This window comes from Petaurus breviceps, unplaced genomic scaffold, assembly GCF_028583685.1.
Source record: "Petaurus breviceps papuanus isolate PSGF00001 unplaced genomic scaffold, PetGlider_PUasm1.0 38, whole genome shotgun sequence".
In the NCBI taxonomy this organism is placed as follows: domain Eukaryota; kingdom Metazoa; phylum Chordata; class Mammalia; order Diprotodontia; family Petauridae; genus Petaurus; species Petaurus breviceps.
In genome coordinates this window covers 31,017,599-31,030,762 of record NW_027186304.1, presented here as the reverse complement: position 1 = coordinate 31,030,762, position 13,164 = coordinate 31,017,599, and the positions used below count along the sequence as shown (strand labels likewise).

At 38.8% G+C, this 13,164-nt stretch overlaps 1 protein-coding gene across 2 annotated transcripts in view; it reads right to left on the bottom strand.

The window, feature by feature from the left end:
* MYOM1 (myomesin 1) overlaps positions 1 to 13,164 on the bottom strand; it is a 171,172-nt gene that overhangs the window by 83,427 nt on the left and 74,581 nt on the right. For both annotated transcript variants that reach the window (XM_069099711.1, XM_069099712.1), the window contains exons 12-14: positions 11,730 to 11,929; positions 10,384 to 10,440; positions 901 to 1,025 (exon numbers count right to left, since the gene is read on the bottom strand). In XM_069099711.1, the coding sequence (XP_068955812.1) occupies positions 901 to 1,025; positions 10,384 to 10,440; positions 11,730 to 11,929 (382 nt within the window). The remainder of the gene's footprint in view (positions 1 to 900; positions 1,026 to 10,383; positions 10,441 to 11,729; positions 11,930 to 13,164) is intronic.

The following is a 13,164-nucleotide window of genomic DNA, read 5'->3' as shown; positions in this document are numbered from 1 at the left end:
TACTAAGAAAAAAGTTCTGACTTTTTTTAAAAAACAGATTTTACATAGAAACTTGGGGAGTCCTCTTGACATTTCTTTTTTATTTATTTATTTATTTGCTTTTTTTTTTCTTTTTGGAGGGGGGAAGGCAGGGCAATTGGGGTTAAGTGACTTACCCAAGGCCACACAGCTAGTAAATGTTAAGTATCTGAGGTCAGATTTGAACTCAGCTCCTCCTAACTCCAGGGCCGGTGCTCTATTCACTGCGCCACCTAGCCACCCTGCTCTTAATATTTCTGATAGAGAAAACTGGGCAATGATTGTCCGAGAATTTTTTTTTAAAGCATAATTTGGAGGAAGCATTAATAGTACTCAGTGGCTGAGTAGATGTGTACGTAGGTGGGTGGGAATGAAGCAACTTGGCCATGCAAATACATTTCAAGACCAAGATTCGAATCCAGGTTTCTTGATTCCCAAGTCAAAGGTCTTTCCACTACAGCTTCTGTGCCTTTGACCTCATTAACACCGGGCTCTAATCTAGAGAGTTAATTAACCACAGACAAGAAGAGAGCAAGTTTTGTAGTTGGAGATTTATATGAAGAAATTAGAGAGAGGAAGGATATAGTTTAAGTTTTCATTTCTCCGTGTAGCTCCTAGAATCATGTTGCGTTTTAACCCTAATTCTCTATTCCTTTTTGCTCATCTATTATTACTGACATAGATTCAATTACCCAAAGTTTATGACAGAAGAATGAAAAATAAACAGATATAAGGAAAGAGAGACTAGGGGAGAGCCAATAAAAGTCTGCCAGAGTAGTTAATGGCCTGTGGGGCAGTGAAAACCCTGAGGTTTGGAAAACTCTTTCCTTAGGGAAAGCCTTAGGAAATATCATTAGGTAAAGATCAACTCTGCAGCTTTACCTTTTCCACAAAGTACATAATGCCCTCATGACCACGCTGACCAGGTGGCTTCCAGCTAAGCACAACATAACTTCTGGTGGCTTCTGTCACCGAGAGGTCAGTAGGTGGCCCAGGAACAACACCCTCTGAAAAACAAAAACCAAACTAACATAAATAGAAGGGTTCTGTGTCCTGGATAATGCCAGTGTCCCCAAGAGGTCACATGATACTTCTAAAAAACAATCCATTTGTCCCCACAGAATCCACCTTATCTTCATAATCCTTCTGTAAGAGTCATTCATTTCGTGAACACACATTTATGGAGCACTCACCCTGGTAACAGCTATATACTATGGAAGATACAAAATTTTAAGTATGTGAAACGGGGTCCCTGCCTTAGGGAGCTTACAGGAGCGGTAATGCACTTCATTCTCATTTCTAAGAACGCCTGGGCATTTTGTAACCCTGGATCATGGTAAGAATACTATCGGCTACATAGAGACATAATTGTGATTTTCAGGGACTCTAAGCTCCTTGAAGGCAGGGATAGGGTTTCCTCTTGTTCTTGTATCCTGGACCTCAGTGCCTGTCACATAATGGGTCCATAGTAAATGATCCTTGATTCACAGATGTATTAGATTAGATTTCTTTATATTGAGCTAGAATTTTCTCATGAAAATCCATCTCTCTAAACCCAATCTGATTGGAGGGATGATAGTCATAGGTTCACATGATAAACTGAATAATAAGAGCAGGCAGTGTATAATAAGTACCAAATGAGACAGGCAGGTAACACATTGGATAGAACGAAGGACCTAGGGTCAGGATTAAATCTGGTTTAAATCTGGCCTCAGATACTTGCTACTTATGTGAGCCTGGGCAAGTCACTTAACTGCTGTCTGCCTCCGTTTCCCTATCTGTAAAATGGGCATAATAATAGCACTACCTCCCAGGATTGTTGTGAGGATAATATCTATGAAGCACTTTTCCAGCCTTAAACTGCTAGCTATTATTAAATAAGTAGAGCAGAAAATAAGCCCCATATAAGTTTGGAGAAATGGAAAAATCACTGTGAACTGGAGAGTTCAGGGAAAGGTTAGAGCATTATAGATTTAATACTGGAAAGGACCCTAGAGGGCACTGAATACAAATGCCTCATTTTATAAAGAACTGAAGCTGAAGGGTGAAGCAACTTACCAGAAGTCACACATGCAATAAATTACAGAGCTGGGATTTGAACTTGGGCCTCTTGATTCCACATCCAGTGTTCTTTCTGCTTCATAAAGAAAGCTGAATTCACCCTATGTGCCAGAGAACTATTCCGTTGCAGACTGGCCATGACTTTAGTTATTTTCTGCCTTTGCAAGGAGTATATCATCAGTCAATCAATTGTTTTGTTTTGCTTTGTTGTTCAGTCTTTTCAGTAATGTTTATTCTTTAAAACCCCACTTGGGGTTTTCTTGGCAAAGATACTGGAGCATTTTACCATTTCCTTCTCCACCTTGTTTTACAGATGAGGAAACTGAGGCAAACTGAGCTAAGTGACTTGCCCAGGTTCACACAGTTAGTAAGTGCCTGAGGCCATAGCTGAACTCAAGGAAATGAGTCTTCCTGATCTCAGGCCTGTCAGTCTAGCCACTGTGCTGCCTAGTTGCCCTAATCAATTAATTGGAAAAATGTATTAAGCTTCTGCTATGGGCCAGGCACAGCGCTAAATGCTAGGGATACATAGACAAAAGTTAAACAGTTACGACTCTCAAGGACCTTACCTTCAAATGAGGGGTGGGAGAGAGAAAACACACACACACACACGCACAGTGGCGGAACAGTACGTGAGTCTCTGTGTGTGTTTTCTCTCTCCCACCCCTCATTTGAAGGTAAGGTCCTTGAGAGTTTAAAGATAAAGGAGGTCAGGAAGCATCTGGGAAAAGGAGAAGAAGCTTTCTGGCTCTGGCCCCAGGTCTCCTCCTCTGTAGTTGCTCTCATCTCATGAGGGTTCCCTTGACTGCCTTGCTTTTCTTGCTCCTTAGGTTACTATGAATTTCCTGGTTCTTGAAGGTCATCCCCAATCTTTTGACCTACTGTCATCTAGAAAATCTCTTTGTATTTCTTGTCTCCTCATTGGATGATTCTTTGCACTACTGCTATGTTGAGAACACAGTCCATTGTGCCTTTTGACTCCTGCTCATCCATTTTCAACCCACTGTCTTGCATACTGACTGAACTACTCACCTGACTCCTCAGCTCTACCAGTTTCTAGGTACTTTTCCAGGCCTGGGTTGCTCCCACTCCTGACTCCTACAACTATTTCCCACCTTTGCTCAGTTTCTACCAGTCTTTTCTTCAATTGTGTGCTTCCTAAATCCACTACCACCCAAATTCCCTGTACTGCCATTGGGTTTCATAGAAGAGGTAGGATTTAAATAAGTGGGGAAGAAAGGAGAGGGAATTCCAGGGTTGGGAAAAGAATGGTCAAAGACCAAGATTTGGAAATTAGTAAGGCATATTTTGGAGGACAGGGTGATGGAATGATTTCCCCAATGCCTATGAAGTCTTTCAAATAGAACAGTCATAAATTTTCTGAGCACCAAATGGATCTATCTTCTCTTTATCTATTTATCTGTCTGTCTAATAACAGCTAACATTTACGTATGCATAGTGCTTTATATGTGTGTGTGTGTGTGTGTGTGTGTATAATCTCCTTTGATCCTCACAACAATCCTGTGAGATAAGTGCTGCTGTTATGCCCATCTTACAGTTGAAGAAACTAAGGCTAAGAATTCAATTGACTTGTCCAAAGTCATACAACTAATAATCTGCATATCTGTAGCTATATCCATATTTATATGTCTATCTACAGCTATATATAATACCAATGAGGCAGCCCTCCTTAGGATAAGCTATTGGGACATTTTATATTTAAAAAGAATAATTGGCATGAACTAAAATTTTCCCATTGGCTGGGTCTTTCACTTATAGAGGTTACAATGCTTGTTCCACAGTGGATGCTTGATAAAGATTTTCTTGTTCGGTTGATTAGGGATGTGCATTTCCCATTTCTATGTATCAGGTACCCTTCCATTAATTAATGTCACTCTCTAAATACCTTGAGAACATACTCATACAATGACACATCAAATCATCACTGTATTGAATTATGCAAAGAACCTGAAAAACTTAACATTGCCTTCCTTGATGACATGCATTAGTTTGCCTCTCAATAAAAGAAAAAGGCAGGCACTAGGGAGAATTTAGCTCAGTAACAATGACCCTCTGAAGACTACCGGCAAATCCCACTTAGACAGCCAGTCAGGAATTTTCATTTACCAATACTTGCTTTACAGATACATAGATGGACAGTTACTGTATTAAGATCAATCTAAAATGGATACATCAGGTTAAAATGCACATAGGAAAAATAATTTTGTTCCCAATTCAATATACTGGGCTGGAGTTTCCATTACTTGATCTTAAATTGTGATAGTGAAGGAATTATTTGTGATTTGGAGCCTTCTTTCATATGGTCGTTTATAGTTCATAATTCTTTTGAGAACTGTTGGCTAATATTCTTTGACCACTTATCTATTGGCAATGGCTTTTGATATTGTAAATTTCTTTTAGGTTTTTTTTTCAAGAGAGGATTTCAATATTGAAATTATTTAATTCCTCTAATATTACATGTGCTTGTTGGTCATTAGATAAAGATGCTACACATAGAGCACCAGAAGTTAAATTATTTTTTATGAATGGTCTAAAAAATGGGTATCTTTTTATACCCCCTGGTCCTTTTTATGCAGTGTTGCCACTATTACAACAGAAATGGAAGGAAGGTATATAGAAATGAGGGCAAGTTAAAATTTTCTGTTTCATCGGTTGCCATAGAGAATTACAGTAGCGTAGACAAATGGATGTAGAATCAGGGACCTTTCCTTGGACTATATCTCACTCCCACTGGAGTTGGCATTTGGCTTCTCCTTATTCCTTCTAGGGCTAGTACCTTCAGATATGATAGCAGCAGCACCTTGTAGACATTTCAGTTTTGCCATTTCTATGTGGGAAGCAATGGCCCTTTCCAGGTATTGAGATTTCAGCTTTCCTACACCAGACAAATACACAAATAGTCTTTCTGTTCCCTAGCTTACCCTGCCATGCTGATGAGAGAGTGAAAGGAGTGGAGATAAGGAGACTTAGAGCCTCCTAGGACTAAAAATCTGGAAAAGTTTTAGGGAATGGGTGATAGAGTGTCCACTACTTATTTTAACTCCTTGTTTACCTTTCATTTCATTTTGAGTAAAAGACTTTTTTTTTTTTTTTTGGAGGGCAATTGGGGTTAAGTGACTTGCCCAAGGTCACACGGCAAGACCTTTTACCCTACAATGGAATAGTGTGTTGAAGTCTAGCTAAATTGAAGAGATTTAATGAGGAAATGGGAGTGATAAGCAGTGGCTTTGATGGGCCCAAATAGGTCCTGGGAACCTGAATATGGTAGAGGAGATAGAAACATTTTTTCTTGAGATGCTTGGCTATCTTGTCTTGCACTGTTAATGATGAGCATAAACAAAAAGTCTGTTATGAAGATAATTTCAGGTTATATACCAACATCTACTATAGAGGATGAAGAGGTAGAGAAATTCTATCAAGAATTAAATACAACTTCCAAGTTAAATTACCATATACTTTTAAAGTTCAGTGACTTGAACGAAAAAGTGTGACAATAAAAAAATGTTGGAAACTGTGGTTCAGGATTCATTAGTGAAAAAAGTGAGTCCATCTACATCTTCTCATTCTTTGTGATTTATAGCCGTGTTCTTCCACAAATGTGCCATAGAGAATCTACCCAATATTCTGGTTGCCTTCCTCCAAAGTTCGTTATGGATGGAGGGTCGAGGATGTCCATCCATTATCTCCTGCTCTCCCTAGTCCATTTCCTTTTCTGATCATACACTTCCTTAGCAATCTCCCCATGTGACTACTTGGGTATAAGATATCATTGTTCATCAGTTAGGGAATGACTGAACAAATTGTGGTACATAATTATGATGGAATACTATTGTGCTATAACAAATAATAATGGGGATGGTTTCAGAAAAATCTGGGAAGACTTATATGAAATGATAAAAAGTGAAGTGAGAAGAACCAGGAGAACACTGAACACAGTAATAGCAACATTGTATGATGATCTGCTGTGAATGACTTTGCTACTCTCAGCAATATAAGAATTCAAGACAATTCCAAGGACTCACGAAGAAAAATGTCAACCTTCCAGAGAAGGAACTGATGAACTCTGAGAGCAGAATGAAGCATACTTTTTTCATTTACTTTTTCCTTGCTTTTTTTTTCCCCAACATGGCTACCATAAAAATGTTTTGCATGAATTTCCATGCACAATTGTCATGATATTGCTTGCCGTCTCAATAAATGGAGAAGGGGCTAGGGGAGAGAGAGAATTTGGAACTCAAAATTTTTTAAATTAATGTTAATTACAAAAAATAAAAGTATTGGTCATCATTGAAAGTGTTCTGCAGCCTGACAACACCAGCCAATAATCTCCCCATTGTCCTTTACATCATTTGATTCCTTGGAGATTATGGTGCTCTAAGAGTCACAAGACATGTGTGATGACAGTGCTGTGTTTCCTTGGTGATCATACAATTCCTTGTTTTATGCCTTACTTGACTTTAATAATCAGAGAGATGTTGAACAGAAGTACCTCTGTGGCTGTGTTTATCAAGGAATCTCCTATAACCTTGGCAGATACATAAGAGATTCCTTATTGGAACACAATACTTAAGACTGCATCTTATTCAGCTGACTGAAATAATAGTCAACAAACAATTAACACAGGGGAATGTTGTATTCTCTGCACCCTTCCATCAGGTAACTATAAAAATGTTGTCTGCTGAGGAGAATCATATGCAAAAGCTTCCTATCACTTCTCACTTTCATCGAGCATACTTGATGTGTGTGTGTATATACACGTATATATAATTTATGTATATATCTAATAATAATGCCTCCTTATAAAGATTTTATAAATACCAGAAAGTAGGTATATGGGATGGGAGTTATTGATGTTTTCCCTCTTTTTAATTTTAGTCAATAGCAACTGTGATTTTTAAAACATTTTTTGGCATCTGAGATATTTTGTAAAGTGATACTTAATGAATTTCCTCTATGTATTTGGTTTGGTCCCAACTTTGTCTTCCTAAATGCTATTTTCCTTTTTCATGTGGCATATTGGACATTGAGGTATTAGAATACAAATGAGGTGGTTCCTCCATCACTGAAAATAAAAACAGAAGGTTAGAGAAATATTGGCAATTTTCCTCCACTTTCCCTCTATTTGTCATCCCCATGCTAGTTTCATCTGTAAATGCTCTCAGAATGATGTGGTTTATTTGAGTCTAACAGTATGTTTTCTAAGATTTTTTCCCCTTCCTTTTGCTGTTTCTGAAGACAATACTACTCATAATCTTCCAGAATCTTCTGTGGTACTTTATGAATAAGTTTGAATTCAAAAGTGGGTGTTGTCTTTGGCTGTCTTTCTCTCTCTACTTTGCAAGGAGATCAAGTAATTGTTAACTAATGAGATTTCTGGATTCTTTAAGTCTCCTTGTTGTGGCAACTGTTTTATTTTGGTTATACTTTGGTTGTCATGAAGGTCAATATCTTTGCGTTTTGCATTTCCCATGCTTTGGCACTGATTGTTTGACTGTCAGGTTTGAAGCTGTTATAGTTTCACAGTGGAAAATATGGGTTAGGTTTGAGAAAGAAAATGAGGCCAAAGGCTTGTAAATTACTCAGAAGTTTCATGCCTATATATTATGAATACTTTCTTCCAAAATGGAATCAGAAATTGCTAGAAAAGTCACAAAATAAATTGACTATATTATTTCAGACAGGAAATGACTGAGCACCTATGTGAAAGTCATTTATGAATTAGTCATCTATATACAGTCAAAACCACCAACTTGTTAGAACAGAGATCAAAATCACCAGCAACACTGGGTTAGAATGAAAACTTATTTGAAAAACCTTACGGAAAAAGATGGTAAAGGATTATGATCCATATCACCTCATCAAATAGTAAAAAACTTTATAGGAAGAAAATGAGTTTGCAGAAAGTTTAGTGTGAGGCTGATCTAACTGATCCAGATTATCCCAAAGGCATTTAAAGATAAAACTGGAAAAGATCTGTCGACATATCTGGAACAAGTTATTTGTTGCATCAATGATAGTGGAACCGCCACACATAGAATCATACATCTCACTACCTCCCAAGTAGAAATTACTCTAAGGATAATGAAAATAGACAGAGCAAGCAGACTAAATTAAACAGAAGAGGACTATGCTGGAGGCGACATGATTTGGAGAATTCTGAAATGTTATTAGTTCTCAGGATTTTTGAAAGATGGAAGATATTCAATGATTGAAAAAATTACAGATGATATTACTACCCAAATGGAGAATTAAGAGGATAGACCATAAAGTAAATAATTCTGACCCACATGCTTATTTTCTCATGTCTGCAAAACCTTTGTGAAGATATATAGATATATATTAAAGGTACCACGAAAAAGGAACAGGAAGACATTCTTAATTGATAGTCCACAGTAGACTACATCTTTATGGTCACACAACTGAATGAAAGACAGAGCAAATATATGTTCCGCTGTGCTTATTTTTGTTGTTGACTATAAAATAATATTTGATTTGGTAGACCATAATGTAGCTTTAAAGACTTTCTTCAAACAAGACTCCAGATAAATCAATATCTTTATAGACAGATAGGTAGCATGATGGGGCAATGGATAGAACTCTGGACGTGGAATTAGGAAGATCTGAGTTCAAATGTAGACACACTCGGTAGCAGTGTGACCTAGGCAAGTCAACCTCTGTCTGTCTCAATTTCCTCATCTGTAGAATGGGAAGAATAATAAGACCTACCTCCCAGAGTTATTGTGAGGATAAAATGAGATAATATTGGTAAAGCACTTTGCAAATCTTAAAGTACTAGTTACATTGTGATCAATAGACAATTTAAGATTCCTTCATGGATGCAAGGTTAGAGATAACTTTGTCCAGTGATCCTTTGATTATTAACACAGAACAAGAAATAAAACAAGATGTGTCCCTTTCCTTGAAGAGCTTATGTGCTCCTGAGGTGCACGCAAGATGGTGTCAACAGGGAGACAATGCTAATAACTATGGAAATCAGGAAAAGCTTCCTATGGCAGGAAGCAGCTAAGCTGCACTTTGAAGGAAGCTGGACTGTCAATGAGGTAAATGTAAGAAGGGCAGGTATTGAACAAAGGCACAGTAATAGGAAAAGGAATGGTAAGTAGAGGGAACAGTTAACAAGTCAGGTGTACTAGAACAGAGAAGAGGGGAGCAGAGCAACATGACGTAAAATTGGAAAGGTAGGCAAAAGGCTTTAGATGCTATAGTAAAGAGTGCCTTTTGTCAGAGAGGTAATAGGGAATCCTTAGAGGTTTTTCAGTGGGGAGTAATATAGGCAGATCTGGTTTTTATATCAATTCATTAACTGTATGGAGGATGCATCAGAAAGGGAGAGAAACTAGGTTACTGCTTCAGCCCAGATCATGAGAAGCTGAACAAGAGTAAAGACAGTGTGTGTAGGGAGTGAAGTAGGTTATAGGATAGAGATGTTATGGAAACAGCATCACCAAGATTTAGCAACTGATTAGCTATGAGGTTTGAGGGAGAGGAAAGAGTCAAGGATAACTCCTTGGATGTGAATCTATGTGACAGAAGGAAGACTGTCAGCAAAAGGGGAAGTTTGGAATCAGTCAACTAGTCAACTAGCATTTATTAAGTGCCTATTATCTCAAGAAACTCATCATCTAATAGGAGAGACAACATGCAAACAACTATATGAATAAGATAGATTGATATGATATGATAAATACGGGTGTAGTTTCAGAGGGAAGGCACTAAGATTAAAGAGGATTGGAAAGGACTTTTTGTAGAAGGTGGGGCTTTGACTGACACTTGAAGGAATCTAGTGAAGAAGGATGGCCTTAGAGGGAAAAATGAGTTCCAAGAGGGACATGTTGAATATGGGAGGCAGAATAGCATTGTGAAAAAAATTGCTGACTCTCAACCTGCATCCAAATTGAGCTTCTGATGCTTACTACCTTTATGATCTTGGGCAATTAATTTACTTTAACTTCTTGAGCCTCAATTTCTTCATCTGTAAAATAAAGGAAATTAGACTAGATGGCCTCTGAGTACCTTCTAGCTCTAAATCTTTGATCCTATGCCTGCAAAAATATCTTAATTTGGCATACAGCACCAGCCCTGGAGTCAGGAAAACCTTAGTTCAAATCTGGCCTTAGACACTTATTATCTATGTGATCCTGGGCAAGTCACTTAACCCTGACTGCCTCTCCCCTCCACCAAAAAACAAAACAAAACAAAAAAAACCCAACCCAAACACATCTTAATTTGTTTCTATAAACCTTCATATATCATGACCTTTACCTGCAGGTTCCTCTTCAGTGACAATGATCTGTCCAGTCCAGGGTGCAGAAGGTTGGCCTAAATGAAGCAAAAACTAAAAATTAGAAGCTGTTCCATATTGAAGACTGGCTACTATTGCACAATCATCTCAACTATTTTTATTATATATCGGTGACTCATTTGGTTAAAGAACTGTTGGACTGATTTTCCTTCTCCACCTCGCACCCCCAAATTGTGACTAGTTCAGTCATTCCACACAACATTCACTGGGTTTCTTCTATGTGAAAGCCTCATGTTTGTAAAGGAAGTGGAAATTGGAAGATATCTAAGACCCTTCACTTGCCTTCTAAGAGCTTAGTCTGGGAGGAGCAGTTAGATCTGAGCTCAAATAAATGGCCAAATAGGTGATTTCCAACAATGTTACCCTTGTGCTTTATATATCTATATGTAAGTATATAAATATAGATATATGGAGCTAGGTGGCACAATAGATAGAGAAGTGAAGCTATAGTCAGAAAAAGCTGAATTCGTACCTAGCTTTAGACATTTACTAGTTGTGTGACCCTGGGTAAATTACTACTTCTATCTGCCTTAGTCTCCTCATTTGTAAAATGGGGATAATAATAACTTATCTTCCCAGCACTTATTTTCCAATGTAAGGAATAAATGGAAAAGTATCTATAATGTACTTTGCAAACCTTAAAACCCCACATAAAGGCAATCCATCTATTAATATATCTATTCATCTGTCAATATGTCTATCTATCCTCATCATTATTATTACTGGTATGCCATAGTTCAATGTCTTCCCATCCTCTGGGAAGCTAAGCGTGTTCTTTTAAAACAAAACTGGGGGAAGGATGTATATACTAGGGCTTTATTTAATATTAAGGTTTAGTCAGTGCATAAACAATGTAAATGTTTTTGATAGCTAAAGCCAAAGGGTCTCCAGTCTAATTTGCAACACTGTTTTGCTTGGAAATTAGGATGTGCTATGTATGGGACTTTTGCCTCAAAGCTGCTATTTCAAGGTAAGAATATCTCTGTTCAAAAAACAAACCAACACAACACTTATTTTTGGGATGTGCTAGTATGATCATCAGAAATAGTTTTCAGCTCCTTGGATTCCATAACCTTTGCAGCAAAGGTAACAAAATAAAATTTTCAAATGCAAACAAAACCAGATTCTTATGAGAACAGGGAAGTCTGTGCACTGCAAGATTTCTTGGACATGAATCTGTCTGGAAAAGATCTCTTACTCCTACCTCCCTCTAGTGGACGTGTGGAGGAATGAATACAAATACAACCCCTTGTAGGCCACTGTTTGTTAAATCTCTGGCTTAAGGAAGACTCTTAAAGATGCTTACTTTTAAATCTGGCTCTATCTACGGGGTCCAGTGCTGCCACAGGCTCGGAAACCCTGGACGGGATGCTTATTCCAGTTTTGTTCACAGCGCGGACACGAAATATGTAAGAACGACCTTCAATTAATCCAGTGACTGGGAAGCGAGCAAATTTGACAGGCGTGTCATTGCATTGGGACCAGATGTCTGTGCCTACCTCGCATCTGAAGGAAAGAGAGCAAGGATTAGGAGGGATCCACAGAAATTGGGAGTGGGAGCCCAGTAGGGAAGCTGCACACAGCTGCATCAGATGAACAGAGAGGTCGGGCATCCTGTGACTGCTTGCCACTGCAACATTCCAGCTGTGCTGTCACTTCTTTAACAAGAAGAAGGAAATTTGAGTCTATTCAAAGTCCTCTGAACTCCTTCACAGCAGATCTGTTGTTCAGTGCCACATACATGTTATGGTTTGGGAGGCGGAGGCAGTCAGCAAGGTTGAAGTACCTGTGTAGGAGAGGCCTGGGGAGCAAAGGAGGAGAATGTGACCATTTCTAGCTCCAGGTGGGCTCTGGCATCGGCTTACCCAGGAGCATCTGAGAAGAGCAAAGGAAGTATGGATCAGTGGGAAAGGCATTAAAGCCTTTCACAACCTTGCCCCACCCTCTTTTCCAGTCTTCTTACAGAGCCCATTCCCCTCCCCTCCCCCAGCACACTTAGAGCCTGTGACACTGTCAAACTCTCCATCTCCTGACTCAGGGCATTTTCTTTGGTTGTCCCCTATGCCTGGAATACTTTCCCTCCTCATCTTTGCCTCCTGGCTGCCCTGGCTTCTTTCAAGTCCCAGGTAAAATCCCATTGCCTATAGGGAACTTTTCCAGATCCCTCTAAATTCTAGTGACTTCTCTCTGCTGATTATCTCCAATTTATCCTATATGTAGCTTGTTTGTACATAGTTGTCTGAATGTTGTCTCCCCCATTAGACTGTTATTTTCTTAAGCACAGAGACTGTCTTTGGCCTTTCTTTGTATCTGAGGCACTTAGCACAATGCCTGACTGATAGCAAGTGCATAATAAATGCTTGTTGATGAACCAGAGCTGGAATCAGAAGACCTGAGTTCAAATCTCTTACTCTTGGGTATGACCTTATACAAATCATTTGACCTCACTGTGCTTCTGTTTCCTTATTTATAAGAGAGAGGGTTAGACTAGCAGATTTCTGATCTCTCTTCCAATTCTATTTTTTTCTTTTTTTTCTTTTGGAAGGTGGAGGGCAGGGCAATTGGGGTTAAGTGACTTGTCCAAGGTCACATGGCTAGTTTTTGTGTTATGTGGCTGAGGCCGGATTTGAACTCGGGTCCTCCTGACTCCAGGGCCAGTGCTGTATTCACTGTGCCATCTAGTCACGCCCCCCCCCAATTCTAAATCCTATAACCATGATTTCCAAATAATTCTCCACCAT